The 24,791-nt window shown below is 42.7% G+C and overlaps 1 protein-coding gene and 1 non-coding gene across 3 annotated transcripts; both read right to left on the bottom strand.

The window, feature by feature from the left end:
* Positions 1 to 152: 152 nt before the first annotated feature.
* Positions 153 to 20,106, bottom strand: LOC143504531 (integrin alpha-3-like). Of its 2 annotated transcripts, XM_076995943.1 has the most exons (26): positions 19,726 to 20,106; positions 18,361 to 18,488; positions 17,905 to 17,990; positions 17,564 to 17,798; positions 17,118 to 17,210; positions 16,705 to 16,924; positions 12,714 to 12,907; positions 12,435 to 12,523; positions 12,150 to 12,286; positions 11,920 to 12,000; positions 11,392 to 11,459; positions 10,793 to 10,935; positions 10,540 to 10,686; positions 10,364 to 10,461; positions 7,445 to 7,619; positions 7,069 to 7,146; positions 6,909 to 6,988; positions 6,628 to 6,705; positions 6,094 to 6,196; positions 5,649 to 5,825; positions 5,331 to 5,444; positions 5,047 to 5,160; positions 2,882 to 2,980; positions 2,487 to 2,612; positions 1,926 to 2,079; positions 155 to 860 (listed from the first exon to the last, which is right to left on the bottom strand). In XM_076995943.1, the coding sequence occupies exons 1-25, from the start codon at positions 19,923 to 19,925 to the stop codon at positions 1,972 to 1,974; spliced, it is 3,171 nt and encodes a 1,056-aa protein (XP_076852058.1). In that variant the 5' UTR covers positions 19,926 to 20,106; the 3' UTR covers positions 155 to 860; positions 1,926 to 1,971. The 2 variants fall into 2 exon arrangements, with proteins under 2 accessions (XP_076852050.1, XP_076852058.1); XM_076995935.1 differs by having other exon boundaries at positions 153 to 2,079.
* LOC143508978 (U6 spliceosomal RNA) lies at positions 4,854 to 4,961 on the bottom strand. Its single transcript, XR_013129556.1, has one exon. It is a non-coding gene; the product is annotated as a U6 spliceosomal RNA (small nuclear RNA).
* Positions 20,107 to 24,791: the final 4,685 nt, after the last annotated feature.

Below are 24,791 nucleotides of genomic sequence, written 5' to 3'. Positions count from 1 at the left end.
GCTACTGTTTGTTTTACGATATTTCTTAAATGAATCAATAGATACAATTTAAGAGTGGTTTTAACAAACTATTACATACTACCATAGGCACAGGAGAAAATTATTTAAGACGCACCAACAGGTAAAACATAATGCGTAAACGTTTCTATAAGTTTAATTTACAAGATATTCAAAATACAGAAATGCATCGCTGTATCACACTAAGGGACGATTTTTACTTCTTAAATAAAAAGATTTGGCAAATATTAACTCCATTCGGACTAGAACATATTTAAGGAAAGCAAACATTTGATTCAAAATAATTAAAGTCATGTCATCTGTGGCTTTCCAGTTAACCGTAGAATATTAACGTTTCATTTAAAATATTCGTAAACTGTGTAAATTTACAAATTATAAATCATTTGTAAACTGTGTGAAAACCGGTCTAAAACAGCATCAGGAAAGAACAGAAATGCTTTGCAGCTGATGATAATTATAGTGTGTACCAAATGTCTGCGTTATAGAGCAGGACAGACATGATAATTTTCATTATTTAATTTAAAAATCCTGCTTTTAAAAATCTGTAAAAAAAAAAAAGTCACTAAGCTAAACAAAGTATTTCTTAAATATGAAATGTGTACATGGGGCGACAGTGCCATTCAGAGATGTTTCAGTGTCTGATGGAGTCTGTGGGTGGGGCCTGTGCTGTTTACAACACTCTCATTCATAAAAAACAATTATATTTTCTTTACTAGCTCCTCTTAGTGTAGTTGTATTCACTTATGGACATGGATGTGATGATATAGAGTTCTGCCCCATGATGGAGTCTCCATGGTAGATGTCCTTGGAATGTATCAGCAAACCAATGAATGGGTATCTACCTGTAAACAAGTCCAAATACAATTTTGAGCCTCCATTTAACAGCCAACACACATTTAACAGTCAACACCACTTAACTCCAGCCAAGACCTCCACTCACAGTGTAGCCAGTACACCAGGTGGATATCTCTCCTAAATACAAATTCCTTTTCATTAAGAAAATTATTTTAGTAAGTAAAAGGCTACTAGAATGGTAAGAACTGATGTCCCATCTTGTGCTGCGAGTCATTTCTGAATCAACACATCTCTGCCATGGCATTATCATGATGGTCATGTTGAGCATGCATAGCAGAAACACATCCCTAGTAACAGTGGTCCCGGTGAAGTGGCGACCAGTGCTGATGTAGAGTGCATGTCAACAGAAGGGCTACAGTCTGTGTTTGTACACTCAGGATATACAGCAGTAACATAACTCGGTTTGTGTATGTACATCTGTGCATTTATGGTAGGTGTTTCCAGAAATGTTGGTGGTGAGGGTAAAGGTTTAAAAACAGTGAGGAGAAATAGCTCATCCAGCCTGTAGAGACAGTGAGTCACTTACAGGAATACACACATCACAGGAGGCTCTCATGACTTTTGAAAAGAGGAATCTAGAACAGATCTTCAATGAATATGCAGTCAGAATGTTAAACAGTCCCTCAGTCCGTAAGCAGAAAAAAAGGAGAGGAACTGAAAAGAGTTGAAACAGAAGAAGTGACAGCCCTATAATGTGGAGGAAAATACCTGTCCAGTTCTATATAATAACAGTCATTTTCTCAAACAGCCTCACAGAAATCGAGGACTAAATCAGAAATATATTATATTGGCTCCAAAACTCCTGAATCAGACGTAAAAGACAGAACTAAAGAGAGTGTTGTGAGAAGTAGCAACATCAGATCATTTGGTACAGGGGTTACCCAGGAGCACAGAAAGAGTTTGGGACAGGGGTTACCCAGGGGCACTGTAAGTTTGGGACAGGGGTTACCCAGGAGCACAGAAAGAGTTTGGGACAGGGGTTACCCAGGGGCACTGTAAGTTTGGGACAGGGGTTACCCAGGAGCACTGTAAGAGTTTGGGACAGGGGTTACCCAGGAGCACTGTAACTTTGCCTTGGACCATACAGCCCAGCCAGCCTCAGTCTTCTTCTGTGAGTCGGAATTTGTTGCATGGTTGTGTTCTCATCTCAGCTTTCTGGACTTTTGCCTCAAGCTCTTTGATACTGACCCCCAGGAACAAACCATCCTGTGGGAACAGGGATTAGATGCCAGTTAAACACCACACTAAGAACTGAACAGCACAAGGAACTCTGCCTAGCACAGTGCAGCCTGAGATGAGAATGAACCTCAGGCTGCACTGTGCTAGGCTGAGTTCCTTGTGCTGTTCAGTCTGTAGAACTGTGGACAAAATATAATGCATCATAATCACAATATTCATTTTATATCTTAGAATAATAAACAGACCCAGCTTCAGAAACTGAGTGTATTATAGTATTGTAGAGTATTATAATGTTGTGGAACGATGTATCTAGAGTATTATGGAGTTCTTACTGTGTATTTGCAAAGAAAAATGCAGAAGACAATCATAACGTCCCAGATGATCCAGTATCAAATTTTTTTTCTCTACAGAGCTGAAGCATTTCACACGCTCACCTTAAACAAGAGCATTGTAATGAGGCCCAGCAGAACAAGTCCAGTCAGTGTAGACACGATGATGATCCACAGGGGAACTTCATAGACAGCCTCATATTGCCGTGCTGGTGTTATCTCCACTGAGAACTGAGCAGAGGGAAGAGGATCACACAGCTGCAGGTTTAGTGGGAACGCTGCTAGAACACACCTGACACCCTTATGAGATGGTCTACATGTGTTGGAGCACAGAAAACACAGCAGTGCTGGGACTCTGTAAGAATGAGGCATGCATCCTGTGTACTAATACTAGACACCAATTAGAACATTGTTTCATATGTATAATATTAACATGTGGTGGGGGGCTTTTGACAGTTCATTTAAAGTGATGAGATGAAGAAGCAGAGATGGACAGTTACTTTGGCCGTTTGATTCTCCATCCTGATGGTTGGTTTGTCTGTGATCAGCCTCAGCGTGGCCTGGCCATAAACCTCTACTGTCAAAGCCTCTATATAATCCTGCAGACACATAGCAGCATGTGAGAACTCCATCACCAATAGTGAATGTGGGAGAAGTCATGAAACGTTATGTAGCAACTCCTGTTTTCCATAGATGCGGTTTTGGTTAGAACTCCACACCGACACATTTCTAGCTCTGCACAGTTTAGCTGTTGATTGAATATGGTGCTCAGGAAACATTTCCTCCGCCTGGCAGAGTTAGTGAGGAGAAGATGACAACCGTCCCTGCACAAGACTCCAGCTGGGAGCTGATAAACAGTCTATTCTCTCAGGCCGGGAGAGCCGGTAAATACTACCAGCAGGAAGCCAGTAGCCAGCCTCCTGACACCAGGAGTAGAGTTGAGAAAGGAGGCAGAGTTGGGCACACGGCTCCATATCCCCGGGGATACTCCGCAGTACCGCGCTACAGCCAGAAGCGGCGCTGTGGGGTCCGGCTGTGAAGTCAGCACTGTTGGTCTAGCTCACGTTGTCGTGGGAGGAGGCCCAGGAGGGGCAGATGCAGTCATGGAGTGCAGGGGAGGGGGGTGGAAAGCGCGACTTTGGTGGAGGTGGGCAGGGGCAAGAGGATTCGTGGGAGACATAGCAACACGCCTGCTAAAGCACCTGAGGCTACAGGGAGCCAGACTGCATTAGACGAGCAGGGATGTGTCAGAAGAGGCTGGCAGGGCAAGCGTTTGGCTCTGTATGAAGCCACAGGGAAGCCAGAGGGAGTGAGTGACTCCAGTCCAGAGAGAGACCATCAGGAGAGCACGAAACATCAAGGAACAGTGGTCTCCTGCTGGTGACCCTGCAGCTAACCAATCAGGCACCAGCAGTGCCAGCCAACCAATCAGGCACTGGAAGTGCCATGGCAGACTAAGCAGTCTAGCAGGAACCACATCTATCTGTATGTCTGGACAAGCTATTTGTATAGTTTTATTTGTATAGTTTACTTGTTTACATGGTAAACATGGTATGTTGTACCAGTGTAGCTACATTTGAACACAGCACTCTGCTAACAGTTTGTTGCTACAGCAGCACAAACAGTAATAATCAATCTGAGGCAGACAGAACAGCAGCTGGCTGTATAAAATGGCATTCATTCTTTTAAGTGTAAAAATATTGTGTCAATTTCTTTGACACAAGTTACACCTTAAGATTTAATATTTAATAAACCTTAATACTTAATATTTGGCAACAAGTTTCAGTGCCAATTTTTTCTAAATTATTACAAATTAATAATTAAGAATCTGAAGTTTTTGAATGGAATTGAATCAACTTTATTTAACCCCAAGGGGGCAATTAATATTAGGCACAACATCACAAGACAGACAAGACAGACAAACAAACAAATACGAGTACCAATTACAAGCAAGGAGTCTAATATTCAAAGATTAATATCAGTGTTCATTTAGTAGTCTAATGGCTTCAGGAACAAATGGCTTGTCTAATGGCTTGTCGGACTCTCCGCCGAACAGTCCGACATCTAGAACAACGATACCTATGACCATGAGGCAAAAGTTCAAACTCATAATGAAGAGCATGTGAAGGATCAGTAATAATAGACCAACCTTTCTTCAGTGTTAACTGTTCAGTGTAACTGATCTATGTGGAAGTCCGACAATTTTTGAACATGTAGATATTAACCCATCTGTGCAGTCAGAACACACACACACACACACACACACACACACACACACACACACACACAAGTGTTTACTAGGGGGCTGTGGATCACACGTGCCCAGAGCGGTGGGCAGCCCTAGCCCGGCGCCCGGGGAGCAGTTGGGGTTAGGTGCCTTGCTCAAGGCCTCAGTCATGGCCTGTCTGGGAATTGAACCCACGACCCTCCGGTCACAAGACCAGTTCCCTACCACCAGGCCATGACCTGCCCCAACACATTGGACGTTTCACGATTTAGCACATCATCCTTTCACAGGAGCCATGCAAATCTACTCTGTATTCGTCACTGTATATGTTCTACTCTGTAAGGCGCACAGAGGAGGAATATGTATTGTGGGAAGGAGTTTGAGAGCTTCCTGATGAAGAGGAGGAACGTGTATTGTGGGAAGGAGTTTGAGCGTCACCTCCAGCATGGTGCTGTTCCACAGGCGCGCTTGGACCGTCACCGTGGCTGTGTTGGTCATGTTGTGTAATGGACAGGTAAAGGTCTGACATTGCGCTCCACCCGTCACACAGCCCTGCAGGGGGACGGAGGTGAAAAGGAACCACCGAACAAAGAACTTTATTTTCCTCAGATCATGTCAAGGCTGCTGCATGCTAGTGCATAAAAGATGAAGAAAATGTATCATGTCTGAGCAGGTTGCCTAGCAACTAAACAACAAAATGGTGGACTGACTGATGAACTGACCAGGGAAACTCTCTGTCCACGCTGTGAGGTAAGAGAGGGCTGTACCACTGATTGGACAGACTCCACTGACCCTTCCATCTCCCTCTTCATCCTCTCACTGTGATGCTCAGACACCTAGCAAGATCACAATGGAACAAGCACATTTGTGCACATCATGTTTTGGACACACAACAATAAAGACCTGTTACAGATGAAGACATGTTATGAGACTTTACTGAGACTTTATTGTTAGATTAATCTTTAACCATTAAGATCAGAAAACAGGAAACTGTAGTTTTTGCTCTGTAAAATCACAAAGAAACATGTCCCCTGTCTCACCTCCAGGTTGAGTGGGTTCACAATATTTCCCGGTGGAACACAAACAGAGGTTGAGGTTCCTGTCATCTTAATTTCTGACAGGTACAGAAGCCACTTCCCATTGTCCACATCTGTGGGCCAGTCAAAGTCCACCTGCAGGTAACCCAGGTCCTCCAGAGGTTTCCCTACCACATTCACCTGGAAAGGAAGAAGGACACACCTTCAGCACCAGCCAGCTGCACAGGGAATCATGGGGTTTGTAGTTTATGACTGCATTACAATTACTACGTACAATGAGGATGGACTGACCAGAGGGACAATGAGAGGCTGGGGTTCACTACACGAAGCCCTTAAACAGCCAGTCTGTCTAATTACAGACTGGATCACAGCACCACCTTGTGGCACTCAAAACTGTAAACGTCAACTTGATGAGGTAGTTTCTCAAGCTGTAACAGCAGACACCCACCATAAAGCTGAACTCCACTGGGCTTCCGATATCACGGGTGGCTTTCATAGCTGATTCCCCCACTACCTTCCCACTGAACTCAATCTGAACTCTCTGGGGAACACTGGAGGAGGACACACACACACACACACACACACACACACACACACACACACACACACACACACACACACACACACACACACACACACACACACACACACACACACACACACACACACACACACACACACACACACACACACACACACACACACACACACACACACACACACACACACACACACACACACACACACACACACACACCAGCAGGTTTCAGATCTGCAGCTTTGCCACAACACACAGTGACATAGATCTAAAGAGAAGGAATTCAGACCTGATGAGATGCAAATGTGAGTGTAGTGAGTGTATGTTAGATATTATATATATTTCATGTAATGTGTTCTATATTATATTAGAGTACATGTTAGATATTATATGTTTTATGTTATAAATGTTCTATATTACATTAGTAGTTAGTCCATCACTCACGCTTGAAAAGATGCCTGTAATGAATACAGCACCATCAGGGTTTTGGTCAGAGGTGTTAAATCATTCTGTGTGCTCAGTCTGCACAGAGAAAGCAGGCCATTAAAATAAGAAATTTAACAAGATGCCATCATGTTTATGAAAACAAAATTAATGTATCTCATCTGAGGAGCCCACATAGCATCTTCTAAAACACCTTCGTCCTTGTGACATCACTCATAGGGGGGGTGGGTATGGGATGACGATGACATGGACAGCACTCTAAGAAACGGGGATGCACTCACGTCGAGAGCTCGAGGACACAGATAATTTCTTGGATGTCTATCAAGGCCCTGGACGTCTCTAAGAAGACTGTAATTTCAACCTGTCACAGGACAAGTGACAAGTTACCATAGAAGTATGGAATAAACCCTGTTTACATGTGCTTGTGTGATCCTACTGTACCATTTGATTGGTAGTAAAAGACTGTCCCAGCTCACACAGAACAAAAGTGTCTTGGAAGGAGCACACGATCTCTGAATACTGAGAGAGAGAGAGAGAGAGAGAGAGAGAGAGAGAGAGAGAGAGAGAGAGAGAGAGAGAGAGAGAGAGAGAGAGCACTGTTTTATTCTGGAAGAGTACCAATTAAATTCTGACAGAGAACAGTGCCTCATTCTGGAAGAGTGACAATAGCTTATAGAGAATATCTTAATGCAGAGTTTAAAGACTGAAAACCTCAGCTAGCCTATAAAAAAATGATCCAGTCATTCAAACCCTAAGGTAATCCAAACTTCACCACACCATGTATCCTAAGTCTTACCATGTAAAACATCATTCTCACCTCAGGTGTGATCAGGATGCCTGAGTATCTGAGGGAAGGTGGGATGGTGATGTTCAGGAGAGCATTGTGGGCGTCTTCCGCTGGTCTCTCTGCAGTAGGAGTGTTGCTCACGTTAACCAGCAGGCTGAGCTTTTTGATGCTGGATTCATAGAGCAGGACCTGCTGGCCATCCCGGCTACACACACACACACACACACACACACACACACACACACACACACACACACACACACACACACACACACACACACAGTGCAAACACTGGACCTCAGCAATCATTTAGTAATGAAACTGAACATGTCATAAGGACAGGGAAGCACACATCTACACTCATACACTATATTGCCAAAAGTATTGAATCACCTTCCTTGACTCACATATGAGCTTAGGTGACATCCCATTCCTAATCCATAGGGTTCAATATGACGTTGGTCCACCCTTTGCAGCTAGAACACCTTCAACTCTTCTGGGAAGGCTGTCCACAAGGTTTAGGAGTGTGTTTATGGGGATTTTTGATAATTCTTCTAGAAGTGCATTTGTGAGGTCACATACTGATGTTGGACGAGAATGCCAGGCTCTCGGTCTCCACTCTAATTCATCCCAAATGAGTTGAGGCCAGTCAAGTACATCCACACCAGACACATCCATGTCTTTATGGACCTTGCTTTGTGCACTGGTGCACAGTCATGTTGGAAGAGGAAGGGGCCAAACTGTTCTCACAAAGTTGGGAGCATGGAATTGTCCAAAATGTCTTGGTATGCTGAAGCATTTAGAGTTCCTTTCACTGGAACTAAGGGGCCAAGCCCAGCTCTTGAAAAACAACCTCACATGATAATCCCCCTCCATCAAACTTTAGACTCGGCAAAATGCAATCAGACAAGTACCGTTCTCCTGGCCAAACCCGGACTCGTCTATCAGATTGCTGGAAACTCATTGAGCTAATCTGAAGGCCACGTGAAGTTTGGATGTCTGTAGTGATTGATTCTGCAGAAAGTTGGTGACCTCTTCACACTATGCGCTTCAGTATACGCTGACCCTGCTCCATCAGTTTATGTAGCCTACCACTTCATGGCTGAGTTGCAGTCATTCCCATCACTTCCATTTTCTTATAATACAGCTGACAGTTAACTGTGGAATATTTAGGAGCGAGGAAATTTCATGACTGGATTTGTTGCACAGGTGGCATGCTATCACATTTCCACGATGGAATTCACTGAGCTCCTGAGAGTGACCCACTCTTTCACAAATGTTTGTAAAAACAGTCTGCATGCCTAGGTGATTAATACATCTTTATACATCTGTGGCCATGGAAGTGATTGAAACACCTGATTCTGTTAATTTGGATGGGTGAGCGAATACTTTTGGCAATATAGTGTATATTAGTCGTATTGTACTATATTAGTAGTATTATATTATACAAGTAGTATATTGTATTATTTAATTTAATGCTTAATCTTGCAGACTATCCCATTACACCTGGCACAGTAGCCAAAAACCTAGGCGTCATACTTGACTCCGACCTATCATTTGATAAATATATAGATAATACTACTAGGATAGCTTTTCTACATCTCCGCAACATTGCCAAATTAAGAAATGCATTATCACAGGATGATGCAGAAAAATTGGTGCACGCCTTTGTTAGCTCTAGACTAGACTACTGCAATTCACTACTGTCAGGATGTTCAAATAGGAATCTAAATAAACTTCAAGTAGTTCAAAATGCCGCAGCTAGAGTTCTGACCAGAACTAGAAAATTTCAGCATATTAGTCCAATCCTATCAGCCCTGCATTGGCTCCCAGTTAAATTTCGTATTGATTTTAAAATTCTATTATTAGCATATAAAGCACTACACGGGCTTGCTCCTGAATACCTCCAGGAACTTATTTCCTACTATGAACCCCCACGTCAACTAAGATCACAGGGTGCTGGTCTGTTATTAGTTCCACAAATTAACAAGGTAACAGCAGGGGGAAGAGCCTTTTCTTATAAGGCCCCCCAGCTTTGGAATAATCTTCCTAAATGTGTCCGGGACTCTGACACAGTCACAATCTTTAAATCTAGGTTGAAAACCCACTTATTTAGTCTAGCGTTTGATAATTAATATCCCCCTTAGATAAAGGTACAGATCCAGGGGTTCATAGACGAAGGGTTTTATGGTAGACTGGGGTGCTGGTGCTGTCATCCTGTCACTGCTCGTGGTCACTCAAGTTTGTTGACAGTGCAGTGGACGGATGCCATTGTCTCAGAATGCCCCCAAGCCTATGTTACCTTCTGGTTCTGCCTTTTTTTAGCTAGGCTGTAATAATTTAACTTAGTGCCGGAGTTGCTGCCACACTCCAGAAATGTTTATAATTTTACCTGTCCTGTATATGTCCTCATACAGAGCAAATTTTCCCTGTTTCATTTCTCCACATGGCTGCCCGCCTGCTTGAGGAATAATGAGATGAGGAGAGACAAGCGATCCATCCTGGCCGGCCACCTCCTGCCTAACCGGATGCCTACACCATGATGGACATTATTACATCTTTTTCGGTCTAAATGGACATTATTGCATCTTTTACATTCTGTCTACATTCTGTCTATATTATTGTTGTTGTCATGGTGACCGGTGTCGGCCAGAGGAGGATGGGCTCCCCCCCTGAGTCTTGGTTCCTCTCAAGGTTTCTTCCTCATGCAAAAAACTAGGGAGTTTTTCCTTGCCACTGTCGCCTTTGGCTTGCTCACTGGGGGCTAGGACTCGGCACTTGTAAAGCTGCTTTGTGACAACAACTGTTGTAAAAAGCGCTATATAAATAAAATTTGATTGATTGATTGATTGATATTAGTAGCACAACTGTTATCCACAGCCTGCTCTTTCCTGCAGCACAAGGCATGGACGGATCAGCTTTGATGAAGTCATCAGTAGGTGATCTTACTCAGTGAAAATCTCCTGCTGGTTTTTGGCGAACATGGCCGTCATCTGCAGGTTGCTTTCACACTTGTTGTCTGGTCCACAGGCCTTCTGGAAGTGAATCTAAAGAGAAACCGTGGACAGTGAAGCATCTGTAGAAAAGCCCAGGGTGCTTGTGTGCCAGCAGGGCGAGGTTCTCACCTCTGTCCTGTCCATGGGCGCCTCTCGCTGGCTCATAACAGGAAAGGCGTCCAGACTCTGCAGCTGCTGTGAAGAGCTGGACTCAGGCTCGTAAAGGGACACATTGAGGGAGAAGGAGAGAGCCGTCACCTTGTCCTGGACTGGTGCCTACAGTAGGCAGATAAATATCAGCCCCACACCCAGTAATAGTATATATGTATGTATATATGTGTATGAGCACATGTGTAAGCAGCTTGACTCTTTAGTCTCGTACCACCACTCCAAGCTTCAGAGTCTGACAGTCCTCCGAGGGCATGGACAAGTAGCCAGTGTAGCTGTCCTTATTGTTGCTAAGGAAACGGACACGGCTGACGGATGAGCGTCGAAGCAGATCGGCGTCCACTGTAAATTTCACAGCTGCAGGAGATCACGGCCTTTAGTTCATTGTTACAGGGTGTTTGTTTAAATGCCCACTGACCTCATCATGCAGTGTGTAGTGTCTAATCTGTCTAACGGGCAGAACTGACAGTAGAGGGTCCAGTACTCCATCACGTGACTTAAACTCAATCAATTGCTCATGTATTGCTCAGGGAAGAATGAAAGTGTATGTGTATGTGTGTGTGTGTGTGTGTGTGTGTGTGTGTGTGTGTGTGTCTGTCTGTCTGTCTGTTACAGGGTGTTCGTTTAAATGCCCACTGACATCATGCAGTGTGTAGTGTCTAATCTGTCCAACGGGCTGGGGGGTCTTCTAAAGAGGCAGAACTGACAGTAGAGGGTCCAGTACAGCATCACGTGTCTTAAACTCAATCAATGTCTGTGTGTGTCTGTGTGTGAGTGTCTTGATCTGTACATGAGCCTTGGAGTATTGCTTACTAATATTCTGCCTGAAGTTTGAATCCCCGGTGCTGAGTGTGTAAGAAAAGCACACCTTCACCTCAATACTGCAACACACAAAGACAACGTTCTCTTCCCATTAGCAGAAGAGACACTGCAATCTAATACTGTACAGCACAGAGTCATACACTCAATAACATTAGCAGAACAGGGAATGAGAGGTAAGATTATTAGTACACATTAGTAATATTATTAAAGAGACATTAGTCATTTTAATGTCCTTCATACCTGTACTCCACAGATATTCTTTTCCCCCATGTTAAGAAACTGAATTCCATGTTTTCTGTACAGTGTTGTTAAGTAAAGAGCAGAGGTGGACATTTCAGGTTCAGAAAGTAAAAGTCCTCACCAAAATTTTGCTCAGGCTTCCTGGATTGTGTTGCTTCCACTAATTTTACCTGCCACTAATTAGAAAATCCAGCAAGCTTGAATTAAATCCTGGGAAGGAGTTTTACTTTCTGAACCTGGAATGCCCACCTCTGGTAAAGAGAATTGTAAAAATCTTACCAGGAGTCACCACAGTCAGTGGGATCCACAATAGGCGGCATCACAGTGAAAGTTTTCGTTAAGTGGATCACAGGACGAGCTCTGTTAATAGAGGAAGAAACTTACAGAGGTGTAACCACAAATGATCAAATTAGCTACAACAGACAACTAAAATAAAAACAGGGCAAACCATCCCCGATGTTCTGGCCAAAGTACAAAACAGAAAACTGAGAAAACACTGCAAGACTCACCTTAGCAAGGCCACGCAGTCGTCTAAGGATCCAACCACAATGTCAGGATAGCTGTTCCTGTCAACGTCCAGGCCCCCACTGATGGAGTAGCCAAACGTCCGGAAGCCTCCGTTAGTGATGTCTTTCCCCTCAATCACCTGAGATTGGGGTTAGATAATGTACAGAATGGTTTACAGTGAAACCTTTTGTCATTATTAACTGAACTGGGAGAGAAGTTCTAAATCTCTATTAAATATGCAGGTTCAGGCAATCTGACAAAGGTGAGTGGTTTAAGCCTTTTCTTACCTGACTATGTTTGTTGGAAATGCCGGTTTTGCTGCCCATCCATACATAGACCCTGCCTGAGTCATGAAAGGGCACTCCGACGGCAAAGTCTAATGAAATGAGGTTGTCAGCTATGTTCCATTGTCACCACCAGATGGCAGCAAAACATGATACTGCGGTTTGAGTGTAAGACTGTTCCTATTACGAAAACTGCCGTCCGACAAAATTTAGAAAAGAGGACCAGAGAATTTTTTTTATGGGTTTCTATATTTTAATAAATTATTTGCAACAGTAATTTACCTTGGAAGCCATCTTGATCTACATCGCCAATAGCCGCAACAGCCATCCCAAACCCTGAGTTTCTGGGCCCAGTGAAGACGGCGTCATGCTTGCTATTGAAGGAGCCGTTCTCATTCATAAACACATACACGGCTCCGCCCTCTTCTTTAATCCAGTCAAAATAAAATGGAGCTCCAACTATTAGGTCCTTCCACCTGCATGTCAAAATAACCATGACAGATTAACAGATAAACAGGTACAAACAAAAAACAAAATTGCATTCTAAAAATATTTTTAAATCTTTATAAAAGATTAATAAAAAGCATTACACATAAAACATTTAATTAACTAAATAAAATTTTATAATATTGTGGTTGTCCTTTGGTCCTTTTGTGATATTTTTATACCTTTAAGTCCATTTTGCATAGCTGTGTAGCTAATTCTGACTAAACCAGTATAATATATCAGCAGAAAAAGCAAGTCAACATTATATTTATGAGCATTCATGGGTAAGGGTTTGGATAAAGAGGAAAAGCAACAGTCGAAAAAATATAATACTATACATTTATAAAGAAGTCCCCACTTATGCTAACACATTTAGAGTGGATTAAAAGTGCATTTACAATAGGCAAAAGCTTCTCTACCATCACCGTTCAAGAAAAATCATCAATATTGTCCAGCAGAACTAAGACAACCAAGAGGAACCAGTAAGGCACTGAGTGTCTTTATGTGTGTTTAACTATGCTGCTACATTAATCTGTTGCTCCTGTTCAGTCATTGTTTTCTGACTCCTCCCTCAAGTTCGTCTGTGTGTGTGTGTGTGATTATTCGTGTCATTTGTCTCACATGTCTCTTGCCTCATTTGCATTTTGTGTCTTGTTTAAGTGAATGTATTTTTTGTGCCAATGTTGTGTTTGTCGCTCGTCTTTGTTAAGTTAGAATTTGCGTGTTTGGTAGGGCTGAAACACGCTATTGTATGGAGTGACTTTTGTGTCTAAAGTTCCACAGAAGAAAAAGGAAATCTGCAGGCAAAATTCTTAATTGTGAATGCAAAACAGTAGGGGTACACCGCGGCCAATACGAGCACGATGCAGAGACATTTACAGCACCACCACAGCTCAGTACTCAAATCAACATATCTCACTTGGAACAGAGGTAGCAGGGACAGAAAGGCACACTTTGGCAAGTTGAGACAGCAAAGGATATTGGGAGCAGTGTGGGGATGCTAATATTCTTAAAAATGAACATGGCAGTGTAGTTGCAGCAAATTCAGTGATATACTTGGTCAGGCTCTGTTTGCACTATTTGCACTCTGTATTGACAGAGAAGAACTTTTTGTTTTGCACATAATACAGCGAGTCCCCTCTTAACGACGGGTCTGGTTAATGACGGACCGGAGTTACAACCGACTTTTTTTAAATTTCGCGCGGTGTGCGGAGGAGCAGTGGCAGCACAGTGGAGTGTTGTGGAGTGTTGTGTATGATAAGATGAGGCAGCGCAGCCTCCACCGCCGCCCATTTCGGCAGCGCGATTGCTCTTTCTCACGCTGTATGCACGCACGAGAACATTGTTAGTTTTTTTCTATACTGTATTTACAATTAAAGCATATCTAAATCTAGGGTCATGCTTAACGATGAAAACTGCTTAATGACGGACTTTTCAGTCTCTAATCGTTAAGCGGGGACTCACTGTAATATTGTTTGCATTTGAAAAAAGGAGAAATATTTAATTTTATTTATTTTAACTTTTATTTCAATTTGTAGAGGAAGAAGTTTAGTAGAAGTTCATGCTTACATCTTGCATGTTAAGAGTTATAATAAAAATTTCAAAATGCATGTGCAACTCAGTTAAATAAGTCTGTTGTCCAGTCATATAATTTGTCATTTTAGTTTTCTTAAAATCTCGTCTCGTTCTCGTGAACCGAATATCGTGTCTCATCTCGTCTCGTGAGCTGAGTGTATCGTCACACCCCTACAAAACAGTAAAAAATATATCAAAAGTATATTTTTAAAATATAATTGGTTACTTGAAACTTATTTTTGTTTGCATTTTGACAGTTTTTGGTTCCATTGTTTTTGTTTTTTTGGATTTTCCCAGTAAGGTCTTTTGCTTCTGGAATCTTTGCTTCTGCTTCATTTTTTGCTTCTGAGTTTTGGAACACATTTCACTTGTGGGAGGGTCTTAAATGAAGGTGTTCCTCTGCAATCTCCATTGGTCACTGATTCTGGACTGACACAGAGCTCTGAAACCGCCTCTAGGACCAAGCCACGCCCACCCCACCACCAAACACCACCAAACATGGCGGAACACGGGGGTTCTGTTTTACCATTAAAGTTTATACAAAGGTTACAATTAATTGTTGAATGGTCTGTAGATATTGCAAATGTACACTGTATAATAACTACATGACGGTTAGTATTTAGCACACTTCACCAGCTTGAGCTTTATAAAATTTTAGTGAACTGGATGGAAAGAAGATATGAGTATTTGCAATATCTACAGACCATTTAGCAATTAATTATAACCTTCATATAAACTTTAATGGTAAAACTCAGTTTACCTGCTGCTGTGAAACAGAACCCCCGCGTTCTGCCATGTTTGAAAACGATGGGAAGCTGGTGGGGTGGGCATGGCTTGGTCGGAGCTCTGTGTCAGTCCGGAATCAGCAACCAATGGAGATTGCAGAGGAACGCCTTCATCTAAGACCCTCCCACACCTGAAATGTGTTCCAAAACTCAGAAGCAAGAAACAAAGCAGAAGCAAAGAGAGATTCTAGAAGCAAAAGAAAGAAATCCAAAAAAACCAAAAACAATGCAACCAAAAACTGTCAAAATGTAAACAAAAATAAGTTTCAAGTAACCAATTATATTTTAAAAATATACTTTTTTATATATTTTTTCTGTTTTGCATTCACAACATACACTTTCTGCTCTTGATGCTAAGAATTTGGCCTGCAGACTTACTTTTGCTTCTGTGGAACTTTAGACACAAAAGTCACTCCATACTAATTTTAATTAATGCTGTTTAAACTGCCATTTCATCTCAGCGTCCTGCTACAGCTACAGTCGTTACAGTTGGTCAAAACACGTTAAGATATATGACTCATTTAACTTACCTCCTTGAAATGTTTCTGGAAGAAACTTTGGTAACCCATGAGTCACTTAATAAGATATTAACTTATAAGTCTTACACAACCCCCAAAAAAGATGTAATTTAAACCATTCAATTAATTTGTTCAGAGTAATTTAGTATTACAGTGGGGAAAAAAGTATTTAGTCAGTCACCAATTATACAAGTTCTCCCCCTTAAAAAGATGAGGCCTGTGAGAAATGAGAAAACAAATGAGAAAACAAATTCAGAAAATCACATTGTCTGATTTTTAAATAATTTATTTGCAAATTATGGTAATCTTGCATGGAGCCCCTGATCGAGGGAGATCATCAATGGTCTTATAGGTCTTCCATTTTCTAATTGCTCCCACAGTTGATTTCTTCACATAAAGCTGCTTGCCTATTGCAGATTCAGTCTTCCCAGCCTGGTGCAGGTCTACAATTTTGTTTTTGGTGTCCTTCAGCAGCTCTTTGGTCTTCACCATAGTGGAGTTTGGAGTGTGGAGGTTGTGGGCAGGTGTCTTTTATACTGATAACAAGTTCAAACAGGTGCCATTAATACAGGTAATGAGTGGAGGACAGAGGAGTTAAAGGTCTGTGACAGCCAGAAATCTTGCTTGTTTGTAGGTGACCAAATACTTATTTTCCACCATTATTTGCAAATACATTCTTTAAAAATAAGAATTAAAAATGTGATTTTCTGAATATTTTTCTCATTTTGTTTCTCATAATTGAGAAATAATTACAGGCCTCTCTCATCTTTTTAAGTGGGAGAACTTGCACAATTGGTGACTGACTAAGTGTTTTTTTTCCCCACTGTATGTATGCATTTATTTTTTCTCAGAAACACCCTGCCACTTCCCTTTGCAAAACCACACTAGTTCCCCCAACTCGGTTCTTACCCGTCGTTATTGATGTCCACCACAGCAAAGCAGTTGCCAAAGTAGGACCCGACCTGCTCCCCCTCCAGTGTGACCTGCTTCTGCAGCTCAGGAAGTCTGTTCTGCTTGGTGACGCTCTGGGCCAGGAAGACGGACCCTTTGGACTGGTCTCTTGGAGCTCCGGTCACCACTGTGTCTTCATCTCGGCTCAGGACTCCCCTCTGTTTGTCCACAGAATAGCCTGTGGGACAAGCAAATCAACGACAGGCTTCAGACACAGTTCTGAGTTCCACAAAGGCTGTCAAACAAAAACACCTCACATACAATGGAAATTAAACATGGTAAACATGGTTGTAGTAATATCACAAGACAGAACTTCTTGCATCTTAATTTGCAGTTGTGAGCAATTCAAACTATAGCATGTAGATATTTACCCATATATATGTTTCCATCATTCATGTATGGAAACTTGGTCTTCTGAATATCAAACATGTCATTAGGGTTTCTGTAAGTCACAAATGTATTACCTGGAGAAGATAAGATGTTTTTATTATATTTATATTTTATTTATTTACTTTTATTATCTCACATGGGGGAAATGTAGTGTTGCAGCAGTATACAGTAAACAGAAAATATAAGAAAAGTATATATTTATACAAAAATTATAAAAAACAACATTTTTACACAAATTAAAAGTACTTAAAAATGTGAAGTTGCGTAAGAAATACTACAGTATATAATATATTGTAGGCAGGACATCACAGTTATGAAGGGAACCCCAGGACCAAATAAGCCAGAAGTCCAGCATTTACACAATGGTTACTGAACCATTCAGACAATTTCTGAACAGGCAGGTTTACATGACAGAAAGCCTTCTCACCTTGCCAGTTATAGCAGCCAGGAGCTCCTGTGATGACCTCTGTCTGGGTGAAAGTGCCTGATATCCCCATATTGCACATTCCTTTCTCTTGCCAGTTGATGTAGCGGGTATGAACTTCATCTGGGTCAAAGGTTAAGTCATTCGGGTCAAAGGTCAAGTCATTCCTAGTTATATAACACCTCCCAATCATGTGAAAGTTATCTCTGTCAATTCTTGTGTAGCGATGACCACAAGCCTGTTGAGGAGAAAGAGGAACAGAAACACGAGGTGTTTCAGAGAGGACATGATGCAGGAAGAGATGAAGATCTGTGATTAATGAGGCAGGACAGAAGGTGACTGACCATGACCCGGCCCCCTGGTTGACCCTGACTGGCAACTGACACCCCGAGCCACATGTCCTCTACCATCTCATCTGCTTGAGGAGGATCTGCAGTGCAGTAACAATAACAAAAACAACCACAAACAGCTGCTCAGATCATCCAGTACACCTCTCATGCAGGGACACCATCGTCCTGGAGATCTACTGCACTGCAGATTTACGGTCCAACCCTAATCTAACACTCATGGTCCAGCCAATCAAGCCCTTAAGTAGCAGGGTAATATTTGAGCAGGTGTGTTAGATTAGGGTTTTAACTAAACTCTGCAAATTAGATCTCTAGGACTGGACTTTGGCATCCCTGAGCATCTAATCCCTGAAATGCGATGTCATCAGATTAATGCCACAGTGAAAGCAGCAATATATGTTACAAACCTTAGAAGAAATAACTATTTTGTAAAATAACACTACTGTACCTTACCTGAGCTGACTAAATTTGCTCGTACGCAGTCTTTAGGGTTTGTGCTGATTGGACAAGCAAACATATCTCCTGTCTGATTGGCTGACAAAGAAGGTTCTGCTCTTTCCTTTGGGGCTCCTACAAGCAGACTGTAAGAAACAAAAATAAATGAGAATTTCTCTAAAGTCCTACTAATGTCATTCTACTCCAATCAACTCCTGTATGCATCATGGGATTCCAATGAGGTGTTTGCAGTAATTGGAGTAGCCTATGTCATTATTCTCATATTTGTCTTAGACAATGGTAGTATTTTCAGTTTATAAGTAGGACAGGGGTACTTCTTTTTCACTTGGGCCCAATTTTATATAGTGTAAGGATGCATTAGCATGTTTAGGTTATGGTTAGGGTATGTAAGGATTCCAGTGTTAGGGTTAGGGTATGTTAGCATGTTAAGGTTAGAGTTAGGGTATGTTAGGATTCTAGTGTTAAAGTTTAGGAAATCACACCTTTAGGATCTGTATAATGTGTTTTTTCCTGACCAATTTGAAATTGAACCCTCTTTAACCCGTTGTGTTTTGTCATTGTCAGTTTTTGAATTGTTACATGTCCTGTCGCTCTCTGTAAATGTATTTGTTATTATCATTGTATTTGTCATCATGTTCATTGTAATAATAGATGTTCAGTGCTGTGCACCACTCTCAGCTTCACCTCCCTCGCCATTGTGACTTTTATGTGAATATTTTTATGGATCTGCTCTCTACATTCGAGTTATTCATGAAGAATAGAATGCGTATGAGGTCAGTGGAATTGTCTAAATTCCAAATATTGCTATTGTTATTAATTATCTCATTATTCTTGCCGGAAATAAATTAAGTATAAAGAGGAAGCTTGCTTTTGGTTGCTGTCTGTCTGTACGTCCTTGACTTTTGCGTGAATATACACTATCAGTCAAAATGTAGAAATTAGGGTAGACATTAGAAACTGAAGAAGACCTGGCAAATGCTCTAATGGTCTTTTTGGAAAGTAGATGCATTCTTCTGCATTCTAGGTGAATCTTAGAGACAGACACCCAGTAACATATGGCACTAGTCTAATTCAGGATTTATGAAAGCATGAACTATAATGTATGGTTATCACATGTTTTATCATGACATGTTTTATTTTAATGTTTCTAAATACTAATAACAATAATATTTTTATTTATCACATAGAATCACAATTTCGAATTTCCATGCAACTGAAAAAAAAACTATGAAAGTCGAACTCAAAGGCTCCCGTTTTCAGCACAAATGTCGAGACTAATTTGTCTTTTGAGCATTAATTTGTCTGTTTTAAAGAAATCATATTACTAACTGGTATCAGTTCTGAAGGACCCATATTACTCACAGGTATCTATTTTCCCCGACAACTTGCTGATGGAGCGCGACCGAAAATCCGAATAAACTGCCCGGTGTCTGTCCTTCCTTAACAACGGGGAATCTCACGTCCAAATTGAACGCCAAGCAGCGACTGACATCGCATAGTACAAGAAGCAACAGGAGGTACAGATACTTTGAGAATACAGGACATGTTCGTGGGATCTTCATGTTTTCTGTGTGAAGTTGTTGTGAAGTATTTGTGCTAAAGTACACAAAGTTCCCGTATGTAAACCACAAGAACGTCAAGATGTGCAGTGTGAATGTTGAAGAACGTGTAGTGTGCTCAGTGGTCTCCACAGGCTTCCTATAATCTCACGACGGTTCAGTTGTGATCTCACTGTACTTTTCAGGTTCACTCCAATGGTAACGACATTTTAGAGCTGCATTCGTGCCTTTCCCATTGTCACTTGTGTCCAGCTTTTTATTAATTTAATCAGGTTTTACAGGGTTGCCAACTCTCACGCATTGAGCGTGAAACACACGCATTTGACTGTCTTCACACGCTCTCACGCCACACTTCCGATTTCTCAAGCCGAAAAAAAAATCTAGTTTATTTACCTCTGATCCACATATGATTCAATGAGTTACTAGTTCGCTCTGGCGCCAACCACTGGCGATCGATCGATCGCAATATAACACCGCCCGGGTAACAATTCACGTTACGAGTTTACAATGTGCGCTGTGTTGAAAATAATATATTTAAAATACCTTAACATTATATTTTTAATCACAATGCTTAAATATTGTAAGCTCATTATATTTTATTCAAACTGTTAATCACACAGCTTAATATATCAACCCCTTATATGTTAATCAAAACTGCTTACTATCAGGGGCGGACTGGGGAGAAAAAGTGGTCCGGGAGTTCCTGACAGACTGGCCCACTATATTTTATTATTTTATATATATACAGGAGGCGGGGCCGCCGGACAGACGTCATCGGGAGGCGGGGCCACCAAACAGACATAATCGGGAGGCGGGTCCCTGCGGCCCGTCGGCCGGTCCCTGCGGCCCGCCGTCCGGCCTCCCCGGTCCCTGCGGCCCGTCGTCCGGTCCCTGTGGCCCGCCGTCCGGCCTCCCCGGTCCCTGCGGCCCGTCGCCCGGCCTCCCCGGTCCCCGCTGTCTCTCAGCCGGACCTACCGGTGCTCCTGCACCCTTCCCCGGCTCCCCTGGACGCTCCTCCGGCCCCGCCGGTTCCCCTGAACGCTGCTCAGTCTACGCAAGCCCCCACAGTGACTACTTTGCCCACCTATGGGCTTGGGACTGATTCGGTGCCATTCTGTTTACCTGCTAACCCCTCCGTTAATCCTGTTTTGCACCTACCTGTGTTCCCTTTGTTGCCCTGTCCCCTCCCTGGCTTCCTGTTGGTCCCTGTTCCTGTGTGCATCTCTGTCCGCGTCCGCGTGCCTGTCCCGGTGTCCGTCCTTGGTGGTGTCCTCCATGTCCCTGTGCCTGTCTCTGTTCCCCAGGTAGTCACCCACTTTGTTCCCGTCCCTATCTCTGTCGTCCTCCGCCTGTTTGCCTCTGTGTCCCAGTCCTCCCGGGTGTCCGGTCCTGTGCCCTTGGCCCCGTCTTGTCTGGCCCCCTTGGTCCCGCCTCCTGTGTCGGCTTCCTGTCCTGTCTCGTCTGGTCCCATTCCTGTGTCGCAGCCCTTGTCCCGGTTCTCCCATACGTCTGATGTCCGGTCCATTGTGTCCATTCTGCCCCATCTTTGTCGTCCCTGCCCCGGCCTCGCCCGCTTGTCTCCTTCTGTGTCGTGGTGTCTCTGTCCCCGGCGTCTGTCCGGCCCTCTCTTTTTGGTGTGCCCCGGAGTTGCACGCCTTGAGGGGGGTAATGTCACGTCCAGCCCCTCCCTCCTCCCTGGTCCCGCCTAGCTTCCCCATTCCCATTTGTTTCTCCCTCTGTCTGTCACGCCCTTGTCGTTAGTGCACACACCTGAGTCTCGTTCCACCGTCTTGTTTCCAGTGTATATAATCCCCGTGGTGTTTCATTCCCGTGTCGGTCATTATGGTTTGTGTATGTTTCGTGAGTACTCCTTCCCCTCGCTCTGCTTTGCCTACCCTTACGTGTCTTCTCTGTCCCTTAGCGTCCTAGTTGTACTTTGTGTCTGTTTTAGCTTCCTTGTTCGGTCCCCTAGTATTCGGTTGTTTTCCCCTCAGTGTCGTTGTTGAGTTGTCTTTCGGTTTGGTCTCTCGTGTATGTTACTATCTACAGCCCTGTGCTTTGTGTTATGTTCGTAGCTGTTCCAGAGTGTATAACCCTGAGCCTTATGTTCGTTTTATCCTCCTTGGTTTCTAGTTTTGTGATACGGCTATGTGTGTGTGGTCATCATATAAGAGTAGTTCTGTCGCTTTGTTATTCTGTTTTGCCGTCCCGTTGTTATTGTTTTCTGTTAAGTAAATTCTCCTGTGCCTTGTAGTCTTGTCAGTCTAGTCTGTTTCTTGTTGTATTTAATAAATTTCCTAAACTTGCAATTGCGTCACGCCTATCCCCTTGAATCATTACATAGGGACAGAAGCACTCAATACTTGGTCGGGACTCCTTTTGCAGAAATGACTGCTTCAGTGTGGCTTGGCATTGAGGCAATCAGCCTGTGTCACTGCTGAGGTGTTATGGAGGCCCAGGATACTTCGATAGCGGCCTTGAGCTCATCCAGTGTTGGGTCTTGCGTCTCTACTTTCTTTTCACAATATACCACAGATTCTCTATGTGGTTCAGGTCAGGAGAGTTGGCAGGCCAATTGATCACAGTAATACCAATGTTAAGTAAACCATTTACCAGTGGTTTTGGCACTGTCAGCAGGTGCTGAAAAATGAAATCTTCATCTCCATAAAGCTTTTCAGTAGATGGAAGCATGAAGTGCTCCATGGCAACCCAGACCATCACTGACTTTGGGTACTTGTACATTTTGGCATTTCCTTCTCCCCAGTCTTCCTCCAGACTCTGGCACCTTGATTTCCGAATGACATGCAAAAATTTGCTTTCTTCCAAAAAAAGTACTTTGGACCACTGAGCAACAGTCCAGTGCTGCTTTTCTGTAACCCAGGTCAGGCGCTTCTGACACTGTTTGTGGTTCCTGCACACGCCTGTGCACGGTGGCTCTGGATGTTTCTACTCCAGACTCAGTCCACTGCTTCCCCCAAGGTCTGGAATCGGCCCTTCTCCACAATCTTCCTCAGGTTTCTCATTGGGCAGCATTTTCTGCCACACTTTTTCCTTCCCACAGACTTCCCACTGAGGTGCCTTGATACAGCACTCTGGGAACAGTCTATTCGTTCAGAAATTTCTTTCTGTGTCATACCCTCTTGCTTGAGGGTGTCAATGATGGCCTTCTGGACCGTAGTAAGGTCGGCAATTTTACCCATGATTGCAGTTTTGAGTAATGAACCAGGCTGGGAGTTTTTAAAAGCCTCGGGAATCTTTTGCAGGTGTTTAGAGTTAATTCGTTGATTCAGATGATTAGGTTATTAGCTTGTTTAGAGAATCATGATATGCTAATTTTGTGAGATTTGTGAGGAATTTTGGGTTTTCATGAGCTGTATGCCAAAATCATCAGTCTTAAAAAAATAAAAGACCTGAAATATTTCAGTTGGTGTGCAATGAATCTAAAATATATGAAAGTTTAATTTTTATCATTACATTATGGAAAATAATGAACTTTATCACAATATGCAAATTTTTTAGAATAGAAGGACTTGTATGTTCCCTTACCAAGCAAGTTCACATGCATACCACCAGTTCTGCTGATTACATAAGCGTTACCTCACAGGTCCTATGCACAGATTCGCTCCTACACAGAAGATCTATTGCTACGGTGGTCAACAACAGCAAACACATAATCCTTATCTAAATTATCTACAGGTTGAGAGTGTGACTTGGCCAGGGTGAGCTTGGCAGGCTTTAGGTTGACGCAGTTGGAGCACACTCTGAGGCTCCTGGTCTACAGCAAGCCAGAGCTCCACTTCCAGAATCACTGTTTGCTGAGATTGCGGAGTGGCAACATTCCCCACCAGGAGCCAGTCTTTCCTGGCAGCCAATCATGTGCATTCGGGCAATCCCCATATCGCTTCCATGAGTTCAACTCTTTCGGAGTTAGATCATTTATGTATCATTTTCCATTGGCACCAGGGACAAGTGGAGAAAAAACACGAGATCAGTATATATAAAAGAAAGGTCTTGCAGCCCAGCAGCAATGTAAAGGTGGAGGCTGTAGATGGAGAAATAGAGCATGCTAACCCTTTTAGTGGTTCTAAATATCTGTGCCAGTCACATTCTTCCAACCACCTTGTCCCTCAGGCCCATGTGTCCAGAGCCCAGGCAAGACCAATCGCTCTCTATGCTTCTCAAAACCCAGGACATATCAAAGGGACTGAATCAGACATCCATAGAAGAGCAGCTGTTAAAATGGGCAGGAAATCCTGGACACCAAAAAGAGGTCCCGTGATGATGAGTTGGTCAATCAATGCCTCCTACCCCTTTTCACCATTTCAAAGTCTAGAATGCAAATATTACAAATAAAAAATTATTTACAATGCAACTCAATTTCTACACCTTATATTACTAACATTCTCAAAGGCAGAAGCTTAGAAATTCCTCCAGGGAGACACTTGTTGGTATGAATGTTCTCTGACGCTTGTGTGGCTTTTCTGTTGTTTTGGTACCTTTGGTAGGACCTTCTCAGGTATAGACATTGAACCAGTCTATTTATTTGTTTGTCTTGAAGACAGAATGTGATGTACATGCATGAATTATTTCCCTTGTGTCTTAACCCTGTTTCCATATGAATGTGTTAAATTCAGGTTTAATATTTTGCTCATGGGTAAAGCAAGCACAAGCAACATTTAATGCTGTTGTCACCGCAGTCATGTGACCTGCCATGCAAGGTCATGTGACTCCCTTCATGTGTCATTTTGTGCAGCTGCAGGTCAGCGCTCTGACACTGAGGCTTAAAATGAGAGCAATGACATGCAGAAACATCTAGAAGAGAGACCTATAAACATCTATAAGAGAGACCTGCTACTATTGGCTTTTGTT

The sequence above is a fragment of the Brachyhypopomus gauderio genome, chromosome 2 (assembly GCF_052324685.1).
Source record: "Brachyhypopomus gauderio isolate BG-103 chromosome 2, BGAUD_0.2, whole genome shotgun sequence".
In the NCBI taxonomy this organism is placed as follows: Eukaryota; Metazoa; Chordata; class Actinopteri; order Gymnotiformes; family Hypopomidae; genus Brachyhypopomus; species Brachyhypopomus gauderio.
Note: the sequence above shows the minus strand (reverse complement) of the source record. Positions and strands in the feature narration are given on the sequence as shown.

What these genes read in the sequence shown, in the direction of transcription:
- LOC143504531 (XM_076995935.1), bottom strand. Translation starts at nt 19,925, where the DNA reads ATGAAGATCCCACGAACATGTCCTGTATTCTCAAAGTATCTGTACCTC. An exon ending in AACCAGGGGGCCGGGTCATG is followed by an intron (nt 17,799 to 17,904) that starts GTCAGTCACCTT and finishes TCTCCTCAACAG; the next exon opens with GCTTGTGGTCATCGCTACAC. An exon ending in AGATCAAGATGGCTTCCAAG is followed by an intron (nt 12,524 to 12,713) that starts GTAAATTACTGT and finishes TCATTTCATTAG; the next exon opens with ACTTTGCCGTCGGAGTGCCC.